Source organism: Aptenodytes patagonicus, chromosome 28 (assembly GCF_965638725.1).
Source record: "Aptenodytes patagonicus chromosome 28, bAptPat1.pri.cur, whole genome shotgun sequence".
Taxonomy (NCBI): Eukaryota; Metazoa; Chordata; class Aves; order Sphenisciformes; family Spheniscidae; genus Aptenodytes; species Aptenodytes patagonicus.
This window is the reverse complement of record NC_134976.1, coordinates 1,475,397-1,501,374: the sequence shown is the minus strand read 5'-3', so window position 1 is coordinate 1,501,374 and position 25,978 is coordinate 1,475,397. Positions and strand designations below refer to the sequence as shown.

Below are 25,978 nucleotides of genomic sequence, written 5' to 3'. Positions count from 1 at the left end.
TCAGCCACCGGCTTCTTGGAGGGGATCCCCCGTGTCTCCTGCGGCGCCGCCTCGAAGATGATGAACTCCTTCTGCAGGTGCTCGTCCAGCTCCAAGATGGCTGCCACGTTCCCGCACCTGCGGGGCAGAGCGTGTGCTTAGCATGTGCTTGGCATGGGCACAGTGACACGCCTGGAGCAGCAGTTGGGGGCCGACGCCACGATGGCGACAGTCCCTTTCAAGAGTCATTCAGAGCCCTCCCAATGTCCCCCCCCCATGTCCCCTTGTCACATGTCCTAGCGTGTCCTTAGCATGTTGTTAGTGTGTGCTTAGCATGTCAACTCACCTGGGGCAGCAGTTGGTTGCTGACCCCATGACGAGGATGGTCCTATTCAAGTGTCATTTGGTGCCCACCCGTGTCCCCCCCCCACCATTCCCCCCCGACGTGTCCCAGCACATCTTTGCATGTACTTAGCATGTTCTTAGCATGTTGAGACTCACCTGTGACAGGAGCTGGCGGCCAACCCCATGATGGGGGTGGTCCCATTCAAGTGTCACTCGCCGCCCACTGGTGTCTCCCCACCCTGTGTCCCTTTGCCCCTCACTCTCCCACACTTTAGCATGTTCTTAGCATGTGCTTAGCACGTCAAGACTCCCACCGTCAACCCCAGACCAACCGAGGAGGACGCTCCCATTCCACTGCCACCAGCAGCCCTCCACCGCGTCCCCCCTCCCCGCCCCCTTGCCCCACGTCCCCTTAGCGTGTGCTTAGCGTGTGCTTGGTGTGCGGCTGACCTGTAGCAGTAGTTGGGAGCAGACCAGACAGTGAGGACGGTCTCGTTGAAGTGCCACTTGTAGCCCTCCATGACGAGCTGGTGAGCCCGGCAGATCATGTCGATGTCATTGGAGGCGTTGAACTGGGCCACCACGTCGCTGCCGAACAGGTACCCGGCGCCCCGCGGGGACACGCCCCAGCCCGTCGTGTCTGCCGACACACCACACGCGTGTCACGGCGGTGGGGCGGGACACGGACGGGCTGCTGGTGCAGGCCACGCGTGTGTCACATGGAGCCACGCGGGCCAGCGCAGGGTGTGTGGTAGGAACATGTGACACACGTATCACATGTATCTACACGTGTCACATGGAGCAGCCCGTGTGGCTGCGGGGTCACACGTGTGTCACGTGGGGCAGCCCCATGTGACTCAAAAGGTCACACGTGCCACACTGAGCCACACGGGCCAAGTTGGTGTGCACGTGGGAGGACACGTGACCCACGCGTGGCCACGTCACATGGAGTGGCCCAATGTGGCCATGGGGTCACGCGTGTCACACACACCAGCCTGGCGTGGCTGTGGGGTCACGTGTGTCACATGGAGCCACATGGGCCAGATGGGGGGTGGGGACACGTGACCCACATGTGTCCACATGTGTCATGCGGAGCATGGGGTCACATGCGTGCCTCATGGACCAACCCAGCGTGGCTGGGGGCAGTCACACGTGTGTCACCCGGAGCCACAGAGGCCAGGTTGGTGTGTATGTGGGAGAACACGTGACCCACACGCGTGTTGTGTGTCACCTGGACTAGCCCAACATGGCCATGGGGTCACACACATCATGTGGACCAGCTTGGCGTGGCTGCGGGGGGGGGTCACACGCCTGTCACCCGGACCCACATGCCCCAATCCGACACCTCTACGTGACGACACACAACACTCACACGTCACCCCCAGGTGACGGAGCCACCCCGATGGCGGCAGGGAGGCCACGGGGCGCAACGCGGGACGTGACACGGGGGCAGCTGTCCTCTCCCCGCCCTAGTGGGCGGGGCTGCAGGGCAGGACACGCACCGACATGGGCTGACACACGTGTGCGGGGCCTACCCTCGGGGTCGGACCAGAGGAGGTCGCACATGGGGCCATCGTGGGGCACCTCCTGCTTGCGGTCGATGGTGCGGATCTGGTCCAGCGTCTGGATGGAGGGCGAGAGGCCCCCGTGCACGCAGAAGATCTGCGGGAACACGCGTGCGCTTAGCATGCGGGGGGCGTGAGCGATGCCCACCCCCCCCCACCCCCCTGCGAGGCTGGAGGGGCCCCAGGGGAGACAAGGCCCCCACGCAGACCCAGGGGCTGTCCCACACTCTTATATGTGCTTAGCATGTCCTTAGCATGTCCAAGCATGTCCTTAAGGTATCCCAACATCCTCATCGTGCCGTCCATGATGGCAACGAGGCTGCAGAGAGCAACGCTGCTGGCGCAGCCCCCCCCCAAACAGACCTTCCTACAGCCGCACACGTGCTTAGCGTGCCCTAGCACGTCACTAACGTGTCCTAGCACGTGCTCAACGTATCCCAGCGTGCTCATCCTGCTGTCACGATGGCAACGGGGCTGCGGAGAGCAAAGCCACCAGTGCACCCCACCAACATGCAGCCCCCAATGCGTCCCCATGCCTTAGTGTGTGCTTAGCGTGACCTTAACGTACCCTAGCATGTCATTAACGTGGCCTAGCACGTGCTCAGCATACGCCAGTGTGCTCATCGTGCCACCCACGACAGCAATAAAGCTGAGAAAAACAAAGCCCCCCCCCCCCCCCCCGCACGGCCCCCGATGCCTCCCCAATACCCTTGCGTGTGCTTAGCATGTCCTTAACGTGTGCTTAGCACATACTAACATATCCCAGCATGCTTACGACGCCAGCTACGATGGTAATGACACTGTAGAGAGCGAAGCTGCTGGCACAGCTCGCCGAAACAGATCTTCCTACGCCCACGTGTGCTTCGCATGACCTTAGCGTGTCCTAGCACGTTGTTAACACGTGCTTAGCATGCCCTAACATACCCCACCGTGCTCACAAGGCGTTCCACGAGGGCAACAAGACCGCAGGGAGCAAAGCTGCTGCCATAACCTCCCCGCAGGGAGCCCCAGCTGCCTCCCCACACCTGTGTGTGCTTGGCGTGACCTTAGCCTGCCCTAAGCACGTCCTAACGTACCTCCGCGTGTCCCAGCACGCTCATCGTGCCACCCACGACGGCAACGACGCTGCAGAGGGCAAAGCTGCTGGCGAAGCCCCCGTAAACAAACCTTCCGGCACGCTTGCGTGCCCTTAGCATGTGCTTAGCATGTCCCAGGGAACCCCAGCGCGCTCACAGAGCATTCCCCGGCGGCAGGGAGGCTGCAGAGAGCGAACCTGCCGGTGCGGCCCCGCCACACGCAGCCCCCTCACACCCTTGCGTGCCCTTAGCATGTGCGTAGCCCGTGCAAGCACGCCGACCTTGCCGTCGATGATGGCGGAGAGGCTGAGGTAGTCGAAGATCTCGGTGCAGTAACGCCAGACGGTGACGGAGCCGTACTTGCGCAAGCACTCGTCGTAGAAACCGTAGACCTGGGTAATCTGCCGGCTCTCGTGGTTCCCCCCGGATCAGCGTGATGCGGTCCGGGTAGCGAACCTACCACGCCCAAACGCCTGGGTCCCCGCCCGGACGCCTGGGTGCCCCCGTGGAGCAGCCCGGACGTCTGGGTCCCCCACCCCGGACACCCGGGTCCCCCCATGAGATCAACCCGGACACCTGGGTTCCCCCGCCAGCCACCCACTTTCCCCCGTGGGGTCAACCCGGACGCCTGGGTCCCCTCCCCGGACGCCTGGGTCCCCCGTGGGGTCAACCCGGACACCTGGGTTCCCCCGCCAGACACCCACTTTCCCCCGTGGGGTCAACCCGGATGCCTGGGTCCCCTCCCCGGATGCCTGGGTCCCCAGTGGGGTCAACCCGGACGCCTGGGTTCCCCCGCCAGACACCCACTTTCCCCCGTGGGGTCAACCCGGACGCCTGGGTCCCCTCCCCGGACGCCCAGGTCCCCAGTGGGGTCAACCCGGACGCCTGGGTTCCCCCGCCAGACACCCACTTTCCCCCGTGGGGTCAACCCGGACGCCTGGGTCCCCCACCCCGGACACCCGGGTCCCCCCATGAGATCAACCCGGACACCTGGGTTCCCCTGCCAGACACCCACTTTCCCCCGTGGGGTCAACCCGGACGCCTGGGTCCCCTCCCCGGACGCCTGGGTCCCCCGTGGAGTCAACCCGGACGCCTGGGTCCCCTCCCCGGACGCCTGGGTCCCCCGTGGGGTCAACCCGGACGCCTGGGTCCCCTCCCCGGACGCCTGGGTCCCCCGTGGGGTCAACCCAGACACCTGGGTTCCCCTGCCAGACACCCACTTTCCCCCGTGGGGTCAACCCGGACGCCTGGGTCCCCTCCCCGGACGCCTGGGTCCCCCGTGGGGTCAACCCGGACGCCTGGGTCCCCTCCCCGGACGCCTGGGTCCCCCGTGGGGTCAACCCGGATGCCTGGGTCCCCTCCCCGGACACCCGGGTCCCCCATGGGGTCAACCCAGACACCTGGGTTCCCCCGCCAGACACCCACTTTCCCCCGTGGGGTCAACCCGGACGCCTGGGTCCCCTCCCCGGACGCCTGGGTCCCCCGTGGGGTCAACCCGGACGCCTGGGTCCCCTCCCCGGACGCCTGGGTCCCACCTTGAGGGCCAGCAGCAGCAGGAAGGTCTCGACGCTGTAGAAGCCCCGATCCACGAAGTCCCCCATGAACAGGTAGTTGGTCTCGGGGACGTCCCCCCCAACCTGGGGGGCAGGGGGTGTTTAGGGGGTGGTTACGGGGCACAGGGAGCACTTAGGGGATGGTTGGGGGGCTGGAGAAGCAGTTGGGGGAGCAACAAGGGGGCACAGGGAGGCAGTTGGGGAAGTGGTTAGGGGGCAGGGAGGGCAGCTCGGGGGCAGAGGGCAGTGCTTAGGGGGTGGGAGGCACAGTTAGGGGGCACGGGGAGTGGTTGGGGACAATAAGGGGGCACAGGAGGTTGGTTGGGGGGCAGTTAAGGGGCATAAAAAGGTGGTTGGGGGGGCAGGTGGGGGGCAAGGGGGCCAGTTGGGGGGGTGCTTAGAGGGTGGAGGCACAGTTAGGGGGCAGAGGGAGCAGTTAGAGAGCGGTTGGGGGGCAGGGGAGTTGGTCAGGGGACAATAAGGGAACAGTTGGAGAGCACTTCGAGAGCCAGGAGAGCGCTTAGGGGTTGGGGGGCTGTCAGAAGCACTTGGGGGGCAGCTAGAGGTCTGAGGGGGCACTTGGGGGTCAGCTAGCGGTCGGGGGGGGGGGGGGGGGGGCACTTGGGGGTCAGCTCACCCTGAAAAGCTCTTTGAGGTCATAGAACTGCCCGTGGATATCACCGCACACCTGGGGCGGGGAAACTGGGGGTCAGTGCCCCCAGCCCCCCATATCTGCCCCATGGAGCCTTATATACCTATTTCCTAGACCCCCCCTGCCTGCCCCCCAGCCCCCCATATCCACCCCCTACACCCCTCCCATCTGCCCCCCCCCCGATCCCACACTTACCCCCCATATCCCCCCCAGCCCCCCACGCCTGCCCCCCTAAACCCCCATACCCGCTCCCCAAACTCCCCCCCCTGCCCCCCCCCCCAGATACCGACCCACCCCATCCTTGCCCCCCCCCCCAGCCCCCCGTACCCCCACGTCTGCCCCCTAGCCCCGCCCCCTTGAGGCCCCCCCCCCAGCCCCCCGACTCACGGTGACGGGGGAATCAACCCGCTGGACGTTGCTCTCTTCCACCAAGATCTCCCTGGGGATAAAGGGGGGGGGGGAATTATTTACCCCCAAGGAACAACCTAATTAACGCCGGGGGGGGGGTGTTAATTACCCGCGGGGGGGGGGGGGTGTTAATTACCGGGCTTTGGCACAGAGAGCCTTGACCTCGCTCTCCTTGATCAGCTCACAGCGCCGCAACTGCTCGATCTGCCGGTCCAGGTCGCTCAGCTCCCCCATGGCTGGGGCCAACCGCGGCAATTAGCGCCCCCCCCCCCCCCCCGGGGGGGGGGGGGGTAATTAACTCCCCCCGGGGGGGGGGGGGGGGGGGGGGCAGGAGCCCACCAGGGTCCTGTGGGCCCCACGGCGGGGGATGGGTCTCCATGGGGCTGGGGGGGGGGGGGTTAAGGGCCCCACAGGGCCCCTAACTGCCCCATGGAGTCCCGGCTGCCCCATAACTACCCCATGGGGGGCCCTCACTGCCCCACAGGGTCCCTCAGTTGCGCCCCAGAGACCCCAAAACTGCCCCGGGGGGGGGGGGGGGGGGGGCATCTGTGAGCCCCATAACTGCTCCTGTAGTTCCCTCCAGCCGCCCAAGTACCCCCCCGCATCCCAACAATCCCCCCCCCCCAGCCCCACACATACGCCCCCCCAGGCCCACAACTGCCCCCCATGGACCCCCAACCCCCCCAGTCCCCCTGTAAGTGCCCCCCAGCCCCCCATAACTGCCCCCCCAGCCCCATAACCACCCCTAGCCCCCCAAAACCACTCCCTACACCCCCAAGAGCCCCCCCAGCCCCACAGAGCTGCCCCATAACCCCCCCAGCTGTCCCCTACACCCCTAACAGCCCCCCCAACCCCTTCAGGCCCCCCATAACTGCCCCGTGCACCCCCAAGAGCCCCCCCCAGCCCCACACATGCGCCCCCCCAGGCCCACAACTGCCCCCCATGGACCCCCAACCCCCCCAGTCCCCCCGTAACTGCCCCCCAGCCCCCCATAACTGCCCCCCTAGCCCCATAACCACCCCTAGCCCCCCAAAACCACTCCCTACACCCCCAAGAGCCCCCCCAGCCCCACAGAGCTGCCCCATAACCCCCCCAGCTGCCCCCTACACCCCTAACAGCCCCCCCAACCCCTTCAGGCCCCCCATAACTGCCCCGTGCACCCCCAAGAGCCCCCCCCAGCCCCACAGAGCTGCCCCACAACCCCCGCAGCTGCCCCATAACTGCCCCCTACACCCCCAAGAGCCCCCCCAACCCCTGCAGGCCCCCCATAGCTGCCCCCTGCACCCCCAACAGCCCCACGAACCCCTCCAGGCCCCCCCATAACGGCTCCCTACACCCCCAGCCACGTAGGGGGGCCCCCCAGCCCCCCCAGCTGCCCTATAACCGCTCCCTACGCACCCAACACCCCCCCCAGCCGCCCCATAAGCGCCGCCTACACCCCCAAGGCCCCCCCCAGCCCCCCAACTCCGCCCCCCAACCCTTCCGCCCCTCCGAGCCCCTCCCAGCCCCCCCCAATCCTCCCCCCCCCCCCCCAATCACCCCGGACCCACCGGCCGCGACCCTCCGCCGCCGCCACCACCGCCGCCGCCGCCGCCGCCGCCGCGCGTCACTTCCGGGCCGGCCCCTGCCGGAAGCGGAAGCGCGACGGCGGGCAGGAAGCGACGCGCGCGAAGAGGCGGGGCCAGAGGGCGCGGGGCCGGGCGCCTCCGCCGGGCGCCTCCGCCGAAGTCCCCCGCCCCGCCCCGGGACCCCCGGGACTCCCCCCCGTACCCCCCCCCGGGCGCCCCGGGCCACCCCCCCACCCCGCCCGCCCCCGGACGCCTGGGTCCCCTTGTGCTCAGGCCGTCGCCATTTTATTGTCCCGCCGCGGCGGGAAAAGGGGGCGGGGACAAGGAGGGCGGCGGGGGCGTGCGGTGACGTGCTGACGCGCGGTGACGTGTCGTCAGTAGGCGTGGTTGGAGACGAAGAGGGACTCGCTGGCGGCGGCGCCCGCCGGGCCGCTGGGGGCGTACTTGCCCTGGCAGGCCAGCGAGTTGGCCTGGGGACAGAGGGGACACGGTGACCGCGGGGACACGGTGACGGCGGGGGGGGGACGATCCCCGCCCGGCGCCCGGGGTGGCAGCCGGGCGCGGGTGACACCGTCCCCGGGGGTGACGATGACGCCGTTCAGCGCACGCCTGACACCACCCAGGCGCAGGCGTGACAACGGCGACACCGCCCGGACGCGTGTGTGACGATGGCGACGCCACCCCGAGGCGCGGCGGCCACGGTGCCGCCCTCCCGTGCCTGTGCCACCCCCGGGGGGACCGGGGGTGCCACCCCCGGGGGGACCGGGGCCGCCACCCCGCGGAGCCCAGCCCCCGCGGCTCTCCCCACGTCCCCCGGTGTCCCCACGTGTCCTCCACCCCCCCCCCCCCCGATGTCCCCACAGGGCTGACGGTGACCTACCAAGGCCTGCTTGATGGCCGCCTCCTCCTGGGTGGCCTGGGTGGTGTCCCCCTTGCTGTCCCCATGTCCCCACGGGTCATGTCCACCACCTTGGCCTTGTCCCTGCCCCCGTGTGTCCCCATGTCCCCTCCATACCCTGGATGTCCCCCACCCCCCGACGTCCCCTGCGTCCCCCATGTCCCCGTGCAGGTGACCCACCAGAACCTGCTTGATGTCCTCCACCCGGACCAGCCTCGCGGTGTCCCTCTCCCTGTCCCCAACCCTCCCTGATATCCCCATGTCCCCACGGGTGACGTACCTGAGCCCGCGTGACGTCCTCCTCTTGGGCCACCTTGGCCTTGTCCCTCACCCTGTCCCCATGTCCCCTCCATCCCCTGGGTGTCCCCATGTCCCCATCCAGGTGACCCACCAGAACCTGCTTGATGTCCTCCACCCGGACCAGCCTCGCGGTGTCCCTCTCCCTGTCCCCAACCCTCCCTGATGTCCCCACGTCCCTGATGTCCCCACGGGTGACGTACCTGAGCCCGCGTGACGTCCTCCTCTTGGGCCACCTTGGCCTTGTCCCTCACCCTGTCCCCATGTCCCCTCCATCCCCTGGGTGTCCCCATGTCCCCGTCCAGGTGACCCACCAGAACCTGCTTGATGTCCTCCACCCGGACCAGCCTCGCGGTGTCCCTCTCCCTGTCCCCAACCCTCCCTGATGTCCCCACGTCCCTGATGTCCCCACGGGTGACGTACCTGAGCCCGCGTGACGTCCTCCTCTTGGGCCACCTTGGCCTTGTCCCTCACCCTGTCCCCATGTCCCCTCCATCCCCTGGGTGCCCCCATGTCCCCGTGCAGGTGACCCACCAGAACCTGCTTGATGTCCTTCACCTGGGCCACCTTGGCCATGTCCCTCACCCTGTCCCTACGTCCCCAGTGTCCCCACGGGTGACGTACCTGAGCCCGCGTGACGTCCTCCTCTTGGGCCACCTTGGCCTTGTCCCTCACCCTGTCCCCATGTCCCCTCCATCCCCTGGGTGCCCCCATGTCCCCGTGCAGGTGACCCACCAGAACCTGCTTGATGTCCTTCACCTGGGCCACCTTGGCCATGTCCCTCACCCTGTCCCTACGTCCCCAGTGTCCCCACGGGTGATGTACCAGAACCCGCTTGACGTCCTCCTCTTGGGCCACCTTGGCCTTGTCCCTCACCCTGTCCCCATGTCCCCTCCATCCCCTGGGTGCCCCCATGTCCCCGTGCAGGTGACCCACCAGAACCTGCTTGATGTCCTTCACCTGGGCCACCTTGGCCATGTCCCTCACCCTGTCCCTACGTCCCCAGTGTCCCCACGGGTGATGTACCAGAACCCGCTTGACGTCCTCCTCTTGGGCCACGTCGACCTTGTCCTTTCCCTGTCCCCACGTCCCCTCCGCGCCCAAGACATCCTCCACCCACCCCCCCCCCCCCCCCCATGGGTGACCTACCACAACCTGCTCGACGTTCTCCTCTTGGGCCACCTTGTCCCTCTCCCCACGCGTCCCCCACACCCAAGCCCTCCGCCATCCCCCGGCCGTCCCCGCGTCCCCCACCCCGCCGTGTCCCCAGGGGGGTGACGGTGACCTACCAGAGCCCTCTTGACGTACTCCTCCTGGGCCGCCTTGGTGTTGTCCTTCTTGCCGGCCCAGGCCCGCAGCGCCGAGGCCTGCAGCGCCCGCCCGTAGGAGAAGGTCAGGGCCCAGGGCCGCGCCAGGGGACAACGGTTGATGGCGTTGAGGTTGAGGGACGCCTCCTCCTCGCTCTGGCCTCCCGACAGGAACGTGATGCCTGGGGGACGTGGGGACAGGGTCAGGAGGCCACCCATGGGGATGGGGACGCCGGGGGGGGGGGGAAACGTGGTCGTGGGGCCGGGGACGAGGACGTGGGGCCGGGGACACCGTGAGAACATGGCCACGGGGGATGTGCCCACAGGGACGTGACCATGGGGATGGGGGCACGGCCACAGAAATGGGGACATCACGAGGAGGTGGCCGTGGGGACGAGGACGCCGTGAAGACATGGCTATGAGAATGGGGACAGCACAGGGACACCGCCATGGGGATGGGGACAGCATGAAGACACGGCCGCAGGAATGGGACCCGTGGGGATACAGCTATGGGAACGGGGACGCCGTGGGGACACGGCCGTGGGGATGGGGACACCATGGGCATATTGTTCTGGAAACGGGGACAGCGTGGGGACACGGCCATGGGGACAAGGACAGGGTCCAGGTGGCACTGACCGGGGACGGCGGGGGGCACGGTGCGGCGCAGGGCAGTGACGGTGGCCATGGCGATCTCCTCGGGGCTGTACTTCTTGGTGCAGGCGTGGCCTGGTGTCACCATGTTGGGCTTCAGCAGCGTCCCCTCCAGGTAGACGTGGTGGTCGCTCAGCGCCTTGTAGACAGCTGCCAGCACCTGGGGACACGGGGACGTTGGTGGGGACACAACGGGGACGTGGTGGGGACACGCTGGGGACACGCCGGGGACGTCACCCACCTTCTCGGTCACGTACTGGCAGTGCTTCAGGTCATGGTCACCATCTGGGAGGATCTCAGGCTCCACGATGGGGACGATGCCGTTCTGTGGGGACACGGGGAACGTTGGGGACAGGGACACCCCACAGTGACTGGGAGGGGACACGGGGGTGGGGACATGGTGGTGGCCAGGGCACAGTGCGGTGGGAGGTGGCCCAGGTGCCCTGGGGTGGCAGGAAGGGACATGGAGGTGACACCGTGTCACGTCTTCGTGCCACCTCGTGTCACCGTGTCATGTCTGGGCGACACCCACTGCAGCTGGGAGGCCACCAAGCACCACAGGACACCCGCAGGGGACACAGGGATGGGGTTGGGGACAGGGAGGTGACACAGGGACAGGTAGGGACACACTGAGGTGACCCAAGGGCATGGAGGTACCACCACACCGCGTCTAGGTGCCACCTCGTGGTGTCACCCTGCAGGTTGGAGGCCACCAACCACCATAGGGCACCCAGAGGTGACATGGGGATGGTGTGGGGACACAGTGAGGAGACCCAAGGGCATGGAGGTGCCACCACACCACCTCTACGTCCCATCACACCACGTCTAGGTGCCACCACACCATGTCCAGGTGCCACCTTGTGGTGTCAACCTGCAGGTTGGAGGCCACCAACCACCAACCACCATCGGGCACCCAGAGGTGACACAGGGATGACATGGGGTCATAGTGAGGTGTCCCAAGGACGCGAAGGTGCCACCATACCATGGCTAGGTACCATCACACCACATCTAGGTACCTCCTCGTAGTGTCACACTGCAGCTTGGAGGCCACCAACCACCATAGGGCACCCAGAAGTGACATGGGGACGGGGTTGGGGACAGGGAGGGCCCCGGGGAGAGGACGGGGACCTGCTGGCAGATGCTGGCATAGCGGGCGAGGACGTTGGCGTTCTCCATCACGGCCAGGCGCGTGGGCGTGTGCTCGGAGATCTTGAGGACACAGCGCCACTTGGCGAAGTCAGCCCCATCCTTCTTGTACTGGGCGCAGCGCTCCATCAGCCCGTCCAGCCCTGGGGACACCACGGGGACATCAGGGCCGGGGACACCGACGGGGTGTGGGGGAGGCAGCATGGATGGGGACATGGTGGTGGCATCAAGGATGGGGACAGTGATGGGGTTTGGAGATGGAATCGGGGATGAGGCCACTGTGGTGGCATCAGGGATGGGGACTCCAGTGGGGTGTGGGGGCATCATCAAGGGTGGGGACACTGTGGTGGCATCAGGGATGGGGACACTGATTGGGCTTGGGGATGGCATCAGGGGTGGGGACACCATGGTCACATCAGGGTTGGGGACAGCAATAGGGCGTGGGGGCAGCATGAGGGATGAGGCCACTGTGGTGGCATCAAGGATGGGGACACGAGTGGGGTGTGGGGGCGACATGAAGGATGGGGACACCATGGTGACATCAGGGATGGAGATGCCAGTGGGGCTTGGGGATGGCATCAGGGGTGAGGACACCATGGTGGCATCAAGGATGGGGACAGCAATGGGGTGTGGGGGCGGCATCAGGGAAGGAGATAGCAATGGGGTGTGGGGTGGCAGTAGGGACAGGGACGCCATGGTGGCATCAGGGATGGGGACGCGGCTGGGGCCACCCTTGGGGACACAGCTGTCACTCACCCTGGGTCGTGGTCTCGCCGTTGGTGCCAGCCAGGGGCACGACCCCCTTGTCCACCTGGGGGACGGGGACAGGGTCACCAGGGCGCTGGCCCGGTCCCCACCTTGTCCTCACGTCCCCCCCCACCCTGTCCTCACCTGCGTCCCCACAGCCCACTCGTGTCACCCCCGTGTCCCCTGGGGCACCTTGATGTCCCCGTGTCCCTCCAACGTCCCCAATGGCCACCTGTTACCCCAACATCCCCATGTCCCCAGTGTCCCTCCTGTCCCCAATGTCCCCCTCAAGGGGACAATGCCCTCAACGTCCCCACGTCCCCCCCCCCCAAGGTCCCCATGTCCCCACCTTGATGCCAACGAGACCCTTTTGATGTGGTTGACCTGCGTCAAGGAGCACCCAAGCCCCCAACGCCCCTGTGTCTCCCCAATGTCCCCAACACTCCTGACGTCCCCGTGATGTCCCCAAGGCCTCAACGCCAACAATGGTTGGCCTGATGAAGCCACCTTTGGTCTGGTTGACCTGGTTTCACCTTTGATGCGGTTGACCTGGCTCAAGGAGCACCCAACACCCCCCCCCCCCCCCCCCCCCGTCCCCTCATTGTCCCCAAGGCCCCCAGTGTCCCCGCGTGTCCCCCGACGTCCCCACCTTGATGCCGACGAGGGCGCCCTTGCCGCGGATGACCTGGGGGAAGGGACGCCCATCGTCCGCCTTCTGGTAGAGGGTCTCGTGGAAGAGGATGACCCCACCGATGCAGGCGTCCACCCGGCTGTCGGCGGTGAAGAGCAGCTGCCGGTACCAGCGCCGGTTCTCCTCCGTGTTCTCCGCCCCCACCGAGCTCAGCCGCTTGGCGATGCTGCCTGTAGCCGGTCCCAGTACAAACCAGTCACTCCCAGTTCAGCCCAGTATAGCCCAGTAACCCCAACCGGTCTCCTGGTGCTGCCCCAAGGTGTCCCAGTAGCTCCCAGTGCTGCTCCAGGAGCTCTCAGGAACCCCCTGGTGCCACCTTGAAGTTCTCAGACGCTTTGCGATGCTGCCTGCAGCCATCCCAGTACAAACCAGTCACCCCCAGTTCAGCCCAGTATAGCCCAGTATGGCCCACCGCCCTCCTCATGCTGCCCCAGTGCCTCCCAGTAGCTCCCAGTGCAGCCCCAGGAGCTCTCAGGACCCTCCTGGTGCCACCTCGGGGTGCTCAGCTGCTTCCCAACCCTCCTTGCGGCCATCCCAGTGTAAACCAGTTCATCGCAGTATAGACCAGTAACCCCCAGTAGTCTCCTGGTGCTGCCCCAGTGCCTCCCAGTAGCTCCCAGTGCCTCCCAGTACCCCCCCCACTACCACCTCGGGGCACTGGGGTGCTTGGCCAGGCTGCCTGCCAGCTCCCAGTGCCTCCCAGTTGCTCCCAGTAAGGCCCAGTAACTCCCAGTACTCCCCAGGTGCTGCCCCAGTGCCTCCCAGTAGCTCCCAGTACTTCCCAGTCCAGCCCTGGCATCTCCCAGCAGTTCCCAGTGTCCTCCCAGTGCCGCCCCAATAGCTTCCAGTGCCCTCCCAGTGCTCTCCAGGCATTATTCCAGTGGCTCCCAGTAACTCCCAGTGCTGTACCAGTGTCCCCCAGTAGCTCCCAGTAGCTGCCTGATGCTGTCCCAGTGGCTCCCAGTAGCCTCCCAGTGTGTCCCCGTGCCCTCCCAGTAGTTCCCAGTGCCTCCCAGTGTGTCCCCGTGCCCTCCCAGTAGTTCCCAGTGCCTCCCAGTGTGTCCCCGTGCCCTCCCAGTAGTTCCCAGTGCCTCCCAGTGTGTCCCCGCGCCCTCCCAGTAGTTCCCAGTGCCTCCCAGTGCGTCCCCGCGCCCTCCTAGTGCCCCCCCGTGCTCTCCCAGTGCCCTCCCAGTGCCTCCTGATCTCCTCCAAGTGTGTCCCAGTGCCTCCCAGTGCCCCCCCACCCCCTCCCAGTACATCCCAGTCCCTCCCAACGCCCTCCCAGTGCTTCCTAATCCCCTCCTAGTAGTTCCCAGTACCTCCCGGTGTGCCCCAATCCCCGCCCAGTGCCCCCCAGTGCCCTCCCAGTCACGCACCGGTGGACTCATCGGCGGCCAGGATGCCCTTGCCGGGGGCGATGATGCGCTGGGCGATGGTCGCCAGCTCCTGCTTCTGCTCCGGGCTCAGCGCTGGCACCGGTGGGGACATCGCGGCGGCTGTGGTGACATCAGCAGCGGTGACACCCTGCGACGTGACGGCCCCGCCCGCCCCCATGGCTGCCCCCGGGGCGGGGGGGACCCAGGAGTTTGGGGGGGGGGATTGGGGAGGGACCCAGGTGTCCAGGGAGCACCCAGGGGGGAACCAGGCGTCCAGGGGGGGACCCAGGAGTTTGGGGAGGGGGAGATGGGATCCCCCCACTCAGGGGACCCAGGCATCTGGGGGGGGACCTAGAGGGCACCCAGGCATCTGGGGGGGGACACCCAGGAGTTCGGGGGCAGGGGGAGATGGGACTCTCCCCACCCAGGGGACCCAGGCGTCCGGGGGGAACTTGGGGGGACCCAGGGGAGACCCAAGCGTCTGGGGGGGACCCCAGGGAAATTGGGGGGGGGAGGAGAGGGGAGGGGAGAAAGGAGGGGGGAGAGACAGACCCAGGCGTCCGGGCGCTGCGGGAGGCGAGTGGGAAATGGAGGGGACCCAGGAGTGCCGGGGGGGACACCCAGGAGTCCGGGGAGGGGGCAGAGAGCAAGGGAGGGACCCAGGCGTCCGGGGAGGGACCCAGGCGTCCGGCTGTTCCCCCCGCCCCCCGCCTCCAAGGGAACCCCAAGGGCGTTTCAAGGGTAGGAAGAGGAACCCAGGCGTCTGGGAAGGGTCCCCTCCCCCCCCCCCCAACGTGGGACCCACGTGTTCCCCCAAATCTGCCCCCTTCACCCCCAAATCTGCACCCTTTCAACCCAAAATCTCCCTCCAGGCAGCAAAATCTGCCTTTTTTGCCCCAAATCTACCCCTTCACCCCAAAATCTGCCCCTTTCATCTGCCCCCGGGCACCAAAAGCTGCCCCTTTTCACCCCAAATCTGCCTCTTTTCACCCCAAGATTTCTCCCCACACCCAAAATCTATCCTCTTTGCCCCCAAATCTGCCTCCAGAGCCCCAAATCTGCCTCTTTCATCCCAAAGTCTGCCCCCATGCCCCAAAATCTGCCCCTTTCACCCCCAAAACAGCCTTTTTTCACCCCCAAATCTCCCCCTGTAGCCCCAAATTCTGCCTCTCACATCAAATCTGCCCCAAGATGCCAAAATCTGCCCCTTTCACCCCCGTCTCCTTCCCAGACCCCCAAATCTGCCCATTTCACCCCAAAATCTGACCCCACACCCCAGAATCTGCCTCTTTCACCTCAAAACTGCCCCTTTTACCCCCAAATCCACCCCCACACCCCAAAAATCTGCCTTTTGCACCCCAAAATCTGCCCTTTTCACGTCAAAATCTGACCCTTTTACCCCAAAATCTGCCCCCAGACACCCAAATCTGCCTTTCACCCCCAAACCTGCCCCAAGATTCCCAGATTTGCCCCCTTTCACCCCCGAATCTCATCCCAGACCCCCGAATCTGCCTCTTTCACCCCAGATCTGCCCTTTACCCCAAAATCTGACCCCACACCCCCAAATCTGCCTTTTTCCCCTCAAAATCTGCCCCTTTCACCCCCAAATCTGCCTTTTTCACCTGAAAATTTCCACCCACACCCCAAAATCTGCTCTCTTCACCCCAAAATCAGCCCCCACCCCAAAATCTGCCCCTTTTACCTCAGAATTTCCCCCACGCCCCCAAAACTGCCCTTTCACCCCAAAATCTCCCCCAAGACCCCCAAATCTGCCCTTTTTACATCAAAACTTGCCTTTTTCACCTCAAAATCTTCCTCTTTCCCCTCACAATCCTCCCCCCCCCCCCCAACCGCCCCTTTTCACCCCAAAATCCGCCGCCCCCTCCCCCCACCTGGTCGCGGGGAGCGGCGGGGCGCGCGGAACGGGGGCGGAGCCGGGCGCGCCGTGACGTCAGCACCCCCACCGCGGGGCGGGGCCTTAAAGGGGCAACGGCTCGCTGAGTCACGGTGGGCCCTACCGTTTTGGGGTGCCCCGGGTGGGGCCGAGGGGGGGTTTAGGGATCCCCGGAGGATGTAGGGGTGCTGGAGGGGGGGTGAGGCGCACTTGGGAGTTTTGGGGTGCCGGGTGGGGGGTCCCGCGGGGGGGTGGGGTACACGAGGGATATTGGGGTGAAAGAGGGGTGCAGGGGGGTTTTGGGGTGCCTGGGGGTATTGGGGTACAGGGGAGTCCGGGGGGAGCCAGGAGGATTTTTGGGGTGCGGAGGGGGCGCGAGGAGGGTTTTGGGGTGCCCCGGGGGGATATTGGGGTGCCCCGGGGGTGGTCCCCGAGGGATTTTGGGGTGCAGAGGGGGCAGGGAGGTGTCCAGGGGGGGTTTGGGCTGCAGGGGGAGTGTTGCAGGAGCGGGGGGGCAGGTTTGGGGTGCAGGGGGAGTATTGGGGTGTAGGGGGGTCCAGGCACCGGGATGGAGGAGTTTGGGGTGCAGCAGGGGGGGCCTCCAAAAAAAAAACTCACCGTGGGGTGTCCAGGGGCGGCGCTGGGGGTGCCGGGGCTCCCCCTTATATAAGGGGCTCCCCGGGGGGGAGGGGGCCCCCCCTTTCCTGACCTTCTCGGGTGACCTCTGCTCTTTCGGCTGCCAAAAATAGCCCCCCCGTCCCTCCCCCACCTCGGGGGGGGGGAGGGGAAAGGCCCCCCCCCCCCCCCCTTTTTGGGGGGCCCCCCCTGCTTGGAGGGACCCCACACACACCTTTAGGGGGCCCCCCGTCATTTCGGGGACACCCCCCCCCACTGTTTTGGGGACCCTCCTATTTTGCCCCCCCCCATTTGGGGGGTCCCCAAGCCTGGGGGGGTACCCTCCTCTTTTGGCCCCCTCCCAATTTTTGGAGCCCCCCCGCCGGTTTTGAGGCCCCCAGGTGTCACCACTCCCCCATCTCCCCCCCCCTTTTTGCCCCCCCCTCCCAAGTTTTGGGGGCTCCCCCATTTTTTGCCCCCCCCCGGCGGGGGGGGGGGCGGTTGCCGTGGCAACGGGGTGACACCCCCCCCGGTCGCCATAGTAACGGGGGGGGGGGCGAGGTGGTGGTTTCCATGGCAACAGGGTGGCACACCCCCCCCCCCCCCCCCCCCCCATGGGGCTGGGGTTCCCCCACGGTGGGGTGTGGGGAGGAGGCGGAGCTTAGTGAGGGGCGGGGCTTGGGCCAGCCGGCCGGCGTTGCCCCGCCTACCCGAAGGGTGGGGCTTAATGAGGGGCGGGGCTGAGGCAGGGCATGGGAGTTATGCTGCAGGGGCGGGGCTTGGGCTTTGCTGGACAATACGCCCCGCCCACCTGCGGGAAGGGGCGGGGTTGTAGCAGTGGACGGGGCTTAGTGAATGACAGAGGCGTGGCCTGGTGGTGTGAGGGGCGGGGTTACCTAGGGGAGGGCTCAATGTGCCCTCATCGATATTCATGCCACAGTCATTAATATTAATGAGCCCCGTAACGAATATTTAATGAGTCATTTGCTAATTAACCCGTAAGACGCACCCGGCACAGTGCCGAGCTCCGCCCTCCTCATTAATATTCAAACAGCCCGACCGGAGACCCCGCCCCGCGCGGTTGTCGCGGCAACGCCCGCCCCGCAGTGCGGTCGCCATGGCAACCCCCGCCGCGGGTTTCTATTGGTCGGCAGCGGAGAGGCACCGCCCCGCGGGAACCCTCCCGCCTCGGCCGATCGGCGCGGCTCGCGTCGACCCCGCTCCGCCCGGCAACGCGCCCGCTCCGCCCTTGTCTATTGGCTGCCGCGGCGGCCAATCAGAAGGCGCGGCAGCGCGCATTCACTGCCCTCCCTCCCGCGCCGATCGCGGTTGCCGTGGCGACGCGGCGGCCCGAGGGGGGCGGGCGGTGGCGCGTACGCAAATGTATGCAAATGAACGGGAGCGGGGGGGGGGGGGGGGGCGGGGGCGGGCCGGCGCCTGCTGAATACGCATGAGCTCTGGGGTAAGGCGAGAGGCCCGCCCCTTTGCCGGCGAGATGCAAATATATGCAAATGAGGGGGGGCGGGGCCTGAGGGGAGGGGGCGGGGCCGGGGCGGGCGGCACCCGGGCACCCTCCGGGGGCTCCCTCCCCCCCTCCCCTCAGCCCTGCCCCCGCCGGGGGCCGGGGGTTGGGGGGGGGTGTGTGTGTGTGTGTGTGTGGCTGCGCGTCACCCTCAACCCCTCCCCCTCCAAGCCCCGCCCCTTCTGCCCCTTCATGCCCCGCCCCCGCCCCCCGCCCCCGCCCCCCGCCGTCCCCATGGCCCCCCCCGGGGCGGCGCTGGCCGCCGGGCTGCTCTTCTTCCCCGGGCTGTTCCTGCTGGCCAAGGCCGCCCTGCGCCGCCTGCGCTGCCCCGAGCCCCACGCCGCCATCCTGGCCGCCAGGTACGGCGGGGCCCGGGGGGGGGGGGACGGGGACAGGGAGGGGCCGGGGCCGGGGGATGTGGCACCGAGGACGGGGCAGGGACAGGGCGGGGACGGGGAGGGGAATGGGGAGAGGGACGGGGACGGGGACGGGGGTGAGGATGGGGAGGGGGACGGGGACGGCTGGGATGGGGACAGGGAGGGGGACGGGGATGGATGTGGCACAAGGACAGGGACAGGGCAGGGATGGGGACGAGGAGGGGGACGGGGCTGGGACGGGGATGGGGACGGGGATGGATGTGGCACAAGGACAGGGACAGGGCAGGGATGGGGACGAGGAGGGGGACGGGGCTGGGACGGGGATGGGGACGGGGATGGATGTGGCACAAGGACAGGGACAGGGCAGGGATGGGGACGAGGAGGGGGACGGGGCTGGGACGGGGATGGGGACGGGGATGGATGTGGCACAAGGACAGGGACAGGGCAGGGATGGGGACGAGGAGGGGGACGGGGCTGGGACGGGGATGGGGACGGGGATGGATGTGGCACAAGGACAGGGACAGGGCAGGGATGGGGACGAGGAGGGGGACGGGGATGGGGACAGGGATGGATGTGGCACAAGGACAGGGACAGGGCAGGGATGGGGACGAGGAGGGGGACAGGGCTGGGACGGGGATGGGGACGGGGATGGATGTGGCACAAGGACAGGGACAGGGCAGGGATGGGGACGAGGAGGGGGACAGGGCTGGGACGGGGATGGATGTGGCACAAGGACAGGGACAGGGCAGGGATGGGGACGAGGAGGGGGACAGGGCTGGGACGGGGATGGATGGGCACAGGGACAGGGCTGGGACGGGGATGGGGACGGGGATGGATGTGGCACAAGGACAGGGACAGGGCAGGGATGGGGACGAGGAGGGGGACAGGGCTGGGACGGGGATGGATGTGGCACAAGGACAGGGACAGGGCAGGGATGGGGACGAGGAGGGGGACAGGGCTGGGACGGGGATGGGGACAGGGATGGATGTGGCACAAGGACAGGGACAGGGCAGGGATGGGGACGAGGAGGGGGATGGGGACGGGGATGGATGTGGCACAAGGACAGGGACAGGGCAGGGATGGGGACGAGGAGGGGGACAGGGCTGGGACGGGGATGGGGACGGGGATGGATGTGGCACAAGGACAGGGACAGGGCAGGGATGGGGACGAGGAGGGGGACAGGGCTGGGACGGGGATGGGGACAGGGATGGATGTGGCACAAGGACAGGGACAGGGCAGGGATGGGGACGAGGAGGGGGATGGGGACGGGGATGGATGTGGCACAAGGACAGGGACAGGGCAGGGATGGGGACGAGGAGGGGGACAGGGCTGGGACGGGGATGGGGACAGGGATGGATGTGGCACAAGGACAGGGACAGGGCAGGGATGGGGACGAGGAGGGGGACAGGGCTGGGACGGGGATGGGGACGGGGATGGATGTGGCACAAGGACAGGGACAGGGCAGGGATGGGGACGAGGAGGGGGACAGGGCTGGGACGGGGATGGATGTGGCACAAGGACAGGGACAGGGCAGGGATGGGGACGAGGAGGGGGACGGGGATGGGGACAGGGATGGATGTGGCACAAGGACAGGGACAGGGCAGGGATGGGGACGAGGAGGGGGACAGGGCTGGGACGGGGATGGGGACGGGGATGGATGTGGCACAAGGACAGGGACAGGGCAGGGATGGGGACGAGGAGGGGGACAGGGCTGGGACGGGGATGGATGTGGCACAAGGACAGGGACAGGGCAGGGATGGGGACGAGGAGGGGGACAGGGCTGGGACGGGGATGGGGACGGGGATGGATGTGGCACAAGGACAGGGACAGGGCAGGGATGGGGACGAGGAGGGGGACAGGGCTGGGACGGGGATGGATGTGGCACAAGGACAGGGACAGGGCAGGGATGGGGACGAGGAGGGGGACAGGGCTGGGACGGGGATGGATGGGCACAGGGACAGGGCTGGGACGGGGATGGGGACGGGGATGGATGTGGCACAAGGACAGGGACAGGGCAGGGATGGGGACAAGGAGGGGGACAGGGCTGGGACGGGGATGGATGGGCACAGGGACAGGGCTGGGACGGGGATGGGGACAGGGATGGATGTGGCACAAGGACAGGGATGGATGGGGACAGGGACACTGCAGTGACAGGGATGGATGTGGCCCAAGGACAGAGCAGGGACAGGGAGCGAACAGGGAGGGCTGGAGGATGGGGACAGCATGGGGACAAGGACACCACAGGGAGGGGGACAAGGATGGCTCAGGGACAGGGACAGCACGGGGACAGGGATGGGGACAGGACAGGGATGGGGACAGGGTAGGGACAAGGATGGCACAGGGCTGGGAACAGCGGGGGGACAGGGATGGATGTGGCACAGGGACACTGTGGGGATGGGGACGGCATGGGGACAGGGACGGGGAGGGGACAGGGATGGCACGGGGACAAGGACAACCTGGGGACGGGGATTAGCGTGGCACATGGACAGTGCCGGTGACAGCATGGGGATGGGAACAAGGACGGCTTAGGGACGGGGGGGGGTGGGGACACTGTGGGGACATCATGGCGGGGACAGGGGGACAGTGTGGCAGGGGCTGCTGGCCTCTCATGTCCCCCCTCTGTCCCCGCCATGTCCCCATGTCCTCATGTCCCCCCCGTGCCCCCCCGTGTCCCCATGTCCTCACGTCCCCTCCCCGTGTCCCCTGTCCCCCCCCCCATGTCCCCAGGCTGGTGTCCTCGGTGCAGGCGGTGATGGCCTCCACGGCCGGGTACATCATCTCCTCCTCCTGCCACCACGTCATCGATGACCAGTGAGTGCCCCGGCACCCACGGGTGACACCCCCCACCCCCCCACGGGCAACACCCACCCACGGCACCCCCCAGCACCCGTGGGTGCCTCCCCCCCAGCCCCATGGCACCCCGCAGCACCCGTGGGTGATGAATGACCCTGACCCACGGCAGCCCCCTAGCACCCATGGGTGACAACCCCCCCCCCCCCCCCCAACCCCACAGCACCCATGGATGACGCCCCTGACCCCCAGCACCCCCCCAGCACCCATGGGTGCCCCCCAGGTCTGTCCCCCGCCTCACCCACTGCGGCTTGGTTCCACGCCGGACAGCCTGGGTCCCTTGGGGGGGGGAGGGGTGGCCCGGACGCCTGGGTCCCTTGGGGGGGGGAGGGGATTAAGCGGAGCAGCTGCGCGGGGGCTCAGCCGGGATTAACCCGGATACCCGTGTCCCTGTGTCCCTGTGTCCCTGTGTCCCTGTGTCCCTTTCGGGAGGGGAAGGGGCAGGGGGGGAGGGGAGCGATGTAGGCCTCTCCGGATGCCTGGGTCCCCCCCCAAGGGTGATGTCCTTGGGGTCCCCGGACACCTGGGTACCCCCTGGTTGGGGGTCCCTGAACTCCTGGGTCCCCCAAATTGGGGTCCCCCGTGACTCCCCAGATGCCTGGGTCCCTTAGATTGGGTCCCCCCAAGGTCCCCCGGACGCCTGGGTCCTCTGATGTCACACCCCCCTCCCAGGCACTGGCTGGCGGGGGCGTACCCCGAGTTCGCAGTCCCCTACTTCATCTATGATGTCTACGCCATGTTCCTCTGTCACTGGCACCGGGGACGGGTGAAGGGACACGAAGTGGCACCTCCCCCGTCCCTGAGGGCGGCCGCTGGCACCTACCTGCGCAAGGACCTCCTGATGGTGCTCCACCATGCCGCCATGGTGCTCGTCTGCTTCCCCGTGGCCGCTGTGAGTGGGGACGGGGACGTGGTGGGGTTGAGGACACCTCGGAGACAAGGGAGAGGGCTGGGCACATGGGGTTGGCTCAGGGATGTGGGATGGAGGAACATCACCTTGGGATGAACGTGCTCATGGAGGTCCACCATAGCCCCATGGTGCTTGTTGACTTCTCCATGGTTGTGGGGATGGTGATGGGGACACGGGGATACTTGGGGACAATGGGATGGGTTGGGGACACTTGGGGATCTGGGATAGAGGAACATCAGCTTGGGATGGACATGCTCATGGAGGTCCACCACACCAGCATGGTGTTCATTGCCTTCCCTATAGCCATGGGGAGTGGAGATGGGGACATGGGATGGCTGGAGATGCCATGGGGATGGGTTGTGGACAGGGGATTGGCTCAGGGACATGGGATAGAGGGACATCAGCTTGGGATGGACATGGTTATGGAGGTCCACCACGCTGCCCATGGTGCTTGTCTGCTTCCCTGTGGCCACTGTGAGTGGGGACAGGGATGCGGGGGGGGGGGGTTGGGGACAGCTCGGGGACAAAGGAAAGTGTTGGGGACATGGAGTTAGCTCAGGGATGTGGGATGGAGGAACATGGTCTTGGGATGGATGTGCTCATGGAGGTCCATCACACCACCATGGTGTTCACTGGCTTTCCTGTGGCCATGGAGAGTGGGGACAGGGACATGGGATGGTTGCGGACACCACAGGGATGTGGTGGGGACATGGAGTTGGCTCAGAGATGTGGGATGGAGGAACATGGTCTTGGGATGGACATGGTTATGGAGGGCCACCACACCACCACAGTCCATGCTGACTTCTCCGATGGCCATGGGGATAGGGACATGGGGACACCTGGGGATGATAGGATGGGTTGGGGACACTTGGGGATATGGGATGGAGGAACATCAGCTTGGCATGGATGCGCTCATGGAGGTCCACCACACCACCTTGGTGCTTGTTGGCTTCCCCATGACCATGGGGGGCGGGAATGGGGACATGGGGACACCTCAGGGACACCTCAGGGACATGGGGACACCTTGGGGACAGCGACATGGGGACAGCCCAGGTTAGGCACCCCTCATTCCCTCATCCTCCAATCACCCGTGTCCTTGTGTGACCTGTGTGTCCTCATGTGACCCCATCCCCTTGTGCCCCCCCGATGTCCCCGTGTCCTCCTGTGTCCCCCCAGCTGTGGCGCCAGGGAAAGGGCGACTTCTTCTTGGGGTGTCTCCTGATGGCTGAGCTCAGCACCCCCTTCGTCTGCCTCGGCAAGGTCCTCATCCTGGTGAGCCCAGACACCTGGGTCCTCCCGAGGGTGGGGGGTGGCCAGGGGTCCCCAATCCCACGGGCAGCCAACCTCTGGGTCTGCAGGAGGACATCTTGGGTGGCCATGTGTCCCCCAAACCCCTGGGATCCCCATATGGACATGGGGTGGTCATGGTTCCCTCAACCCCTGGGCAGATGTGGGGTGGCCATGGGTCCCTCAACCCCTGGTGTCCCCAGGAGAACATCTTAAGTGACCATGGGTCCCTCAACCCCTGGGCAGATGTGGGGTGGCCATGGGTCCCTCAACCCCTGGTGTCCCCAGGAGAACATCTTAAGTGACCATGGGTCCCTCAACCCCTGGGCAGATGTGGGGTGGCCATGGGTCCCTCAACCCCTGGTGTCCCCAGGAGAACATCTTAAGTGACCATGGGTCCCTCAACCCCTGGGCAGATGTGGGGTGGCCATGGGTCCCTCAACCCCTGGTGTCCCCAGGAGAACATCTTAAGTGACCATGGGTCCCTCAACCCCTGGGCAGATGTGGGGTGGCCATGGGTCCCTCAACCCCTGGTGTCCCCAGGAGAACATCTTAAGTGACCATGGGTCCCTCAACCCCTGGGCAGATGTGGGGTGGCCATGGGTCCCTCAACCCCTGGTGTCCCCAGGAGAACATCTTAAGTGACCATGGGTCCCTCAACCCCTGGGCAGATGTGGGGTGGCCATGGGTCCCTCAACCCCTGGTGTCCCCAGGAGAACATCTTAAGTGACCATGGGTCCCTCAACCCCTGGGCAGATGTGGGGCGGCCATGGGTCCCTCAACCCCTGTGTCCCCAGGAGAACATCTTAAGTGACCATGGGTCCCTCAACCCCTGGGCAGATGTGGGGTGGCCATGGGTCCCTCAACCCCTGGTGTCCCCAGGAGAACATCTTAGGTGACCATGGGTCCCTCAACCCCTGGTGCCCCCGTGCAGATGTTGGGTGCCCATGGGTCCCCAACCACCTGCTCCCCAGGAGAACGTCTTGGCTGACCATGTGTCCCTCAACCCCATCTCCCCCCAACCCCTCCCCCAACTCCCGGATGCCTGGGTCCCCTCCCCCCCTCACCCTCTCTTCTCCCCTCCCCCCTTGCAGTACAAGCGCCAACACACGGCTCTCCACAAGCTCAACGGGGTGGCCTTGCTGGTGACCTTCCTCCTCTGCCGCATCCTCCTCTTCCCCTACCTCTACTGGGCCTACGGGCGCCAGCGGGGGCTGCCGCTGCTGCGGGTGCCGGGTGCCCTGCCCCCCGCCTACAATGCCGCCGCCGCCGCCCTCCTGGCCCCCCAGCTCTACTGGTTCGCCCTCATCTGCCGGGGGGCTTGGCGCCTCTTCCGCAACCCCCCCCTCCCCCCCCCCCGCCAGCCCCCCTGAGCCCCGGATGGACCCCGACCCCCCCTCTGTGGGGCACCCTGGGGGCTCTGTGGGGTCTCTATGGGCACCCTGGGGGCTCTATGGGGTGTCTGTGGGCACCCTGGAGGCTCTGTGGGGTGTCTGTGGGCACCCTGGGGGCTCTATGGGGTGTCTGTGGGCACCCTGGGGGCTCTGTGGGGTGTCTGTGGGCACCCTGGGGGCTCTGTGGGGTCTCTATGGGGCGCCCTGGGGTCGCTATGGGGTCTCTGTGGGGTGCTGTGGGGTCTCTATGGGGCACCCTGGGGTCCCTGCGGGTCCCCTGGCCGTGATGTCCCCAAGCCACACCCACGGGTGCCCCTGGGGAGTCGCAGCCCCCCGCCGGCCCTGGGGACCCCCACGGCTGGAGCTGGGGCTGGCACCATCCCCAGGGCAGGGGTGTCACCATCCCCAGGGTGTCCCCAGGGGTGTCACCGACCCCCAGCTGTCCCCAGACTGGGGCTGTCACCATCCCCAAAGAGCTGTCATGGTCCCCAGAGGGGAGTCACCATTCCCAGGGGTGTCCCAAAGGGATGTCACTGTCCCCTGGGGGGGTGACACCCCACCCGGGTTGTCCCCAGCGGGTGTCACCATCCCCACGGGTGTCACCATCCCCAGTGGGTGTCACCATGCCCAGGGGTGTCCCAAAGGGCTGTCATCGTCCCCAGGGGGGTGTCACCATTCCCAGGGGTGTCCCAAAGGGATGTCACTGTCCCCTGGGGGGGTGACACCCCACCCGGGTTGTCCCCAGCAGGTGTCACCATCCCCACGGGTGTCACCATCCCCAGTGGGTGTCACCATGCCCAGGGGTGTCCCAAAGGGCTGTCATCGTCCCCAGGGGGGTGTCACCATTCCCAGGGGTGTCCCAAAGGGATG

At 66.8% G+C, this 25,978-nt stretch overlaps 3 protein-coding genes across 4 annotated transcripts; 1 reads left to right on the top strand and 2 right to left on the bottom strand.

The window, feature by feature from the left end:
• Positions 1–7,169, bottom strand: PPP4C (protein phosphatase 4 catalytic subunit; the record flags this gene model as incomplete). Its single annotated transcript, XM_076360653.1, is given in 10 exon segments — positions 1–117; positions 775–964; positions 1,860–1,986; positions 3,247–3,387; positions 3,389–3,421; positions 4,501–4,602; positions 5,156–5,206; positions 5,558–5,609; positions 5,715–5,814; positions 7,129–7,169. Coding segments are annotated over 9 exon segments (911 nt in total), but the record flags the coding sequence as incomplete, so codon positions are not given.
• Positions 7,170–7,409: 240 nt separating this feature from the next.
• Positions 7,410–14,699, bottom strand: ALDOA (aldolase, fructose-bisphosphate A). Of its 2 annotated transcripts, XM_076360658.1 has the most exons (9): positions 14,693–14,699; positions 14,260–14,379; positions 12,842–13,053; positions 12,202–12,256; positions 11,428–11,588; positions 10,541–10,624; positions 10,285–10,459; positions 9,631–9,830; positions 7,410–7,616 (listed from the first exon to the last, which is right to left on the bottom strand). In XM_076360658.1, exons 2-9 carry the CDS (start codon positions 14,369–14,371, stop codon positions 7,521–7,523), a joined length of 1,095 nt encoding a protein of 364 aa, XP_076216773.1. In that variant the 5' UTR covers positions 14,372–14,379; positions 14,693–14,699; the 3' UTR covers positions 7,410–7,520. The 2 variants fall into 2 exon arrangements, with proteins under 2 accessions (XP_076216773.1, XP_076216772.1); XM_076360657.1 differs by lacking the exon at positions 14,693–14,699.
• A 3,831-nt stretch (positions 14,700–18,530) lies between these two features.
• Positions 18,531–25,087, top strand: TLCD3B (TLC domain containing 3B). Its single transcript, XM_076360650.1, has 5 exons — positions 18,531–18,649; positions 21,395–21,478; positions 22,190–22,409; positions 23,604–23,699; positions 24,809–25,087. The coding sequence occupies exons 2-5, from the start codon at positions 21,420–21,422 to the stop codon at positions 25,085–25,087; spliced, it is 654 nt and encodes a 217-aa protein (XP_076216765.1). The 5' UTR covers positions 18,531–18,649; positions 21,395–21,419.
• Positions 25,088–25,978: the final 891 nt, after the last annotated feature.

What these genes read in the sequence shown, in the direction of transcription:
- ALDOA (XM_076360658.1), bottom strand. Translation starts at nt 14,371, where the DNA reads ATGTCCCCACCGGTGCCAGCGCTGAGCCCGGAGCAGAAGCAGGAGCTG. An exon ending in GGCCGCCGATGAGTCCACCG is followed by an intron (nt 13,054 to 14,259) that starts GTGCGTGACTGG and finishes GACCGGCTACAG; the next exon opens with GCAGCATCGCCAAGCGGCTG. An exon ending in ATGCCAGCATCTGCCAGCAG is followed by an intron (nt 10,625 to 11,427) that starts GTCCCCGTCCTC and finishes GTGTCCCCACAG; the next exon opens with AACGGCATCGTCCCCATCGT.
- TLCD3B (XM_076360650.1), top strand. Translation starts at nt 21,420, where the DNA reads ATGGCCTCCACGGCCGGGTACATCATCTCCTCCTCCTGCCACCACGTC. An exon ending in CACCACGTCATCGATGACCA is followed by an intron (nt 21,479 to 22,189) that starts GTGAGTGCCCCG and finishes CCCCCCTCCCAG; the next exon opens with GCACTGGCTGGCGGGGGCGT. An exon ending in TCTGCTTCCCCGTGGCCGCT is followed by an intron (nt 22,410 to 23,603) that starts GTGAGTGGGGAC and finishes GTGTCCCCCCAG; the next exon opens with CTGTGGCGCCAGGGAAAGGG.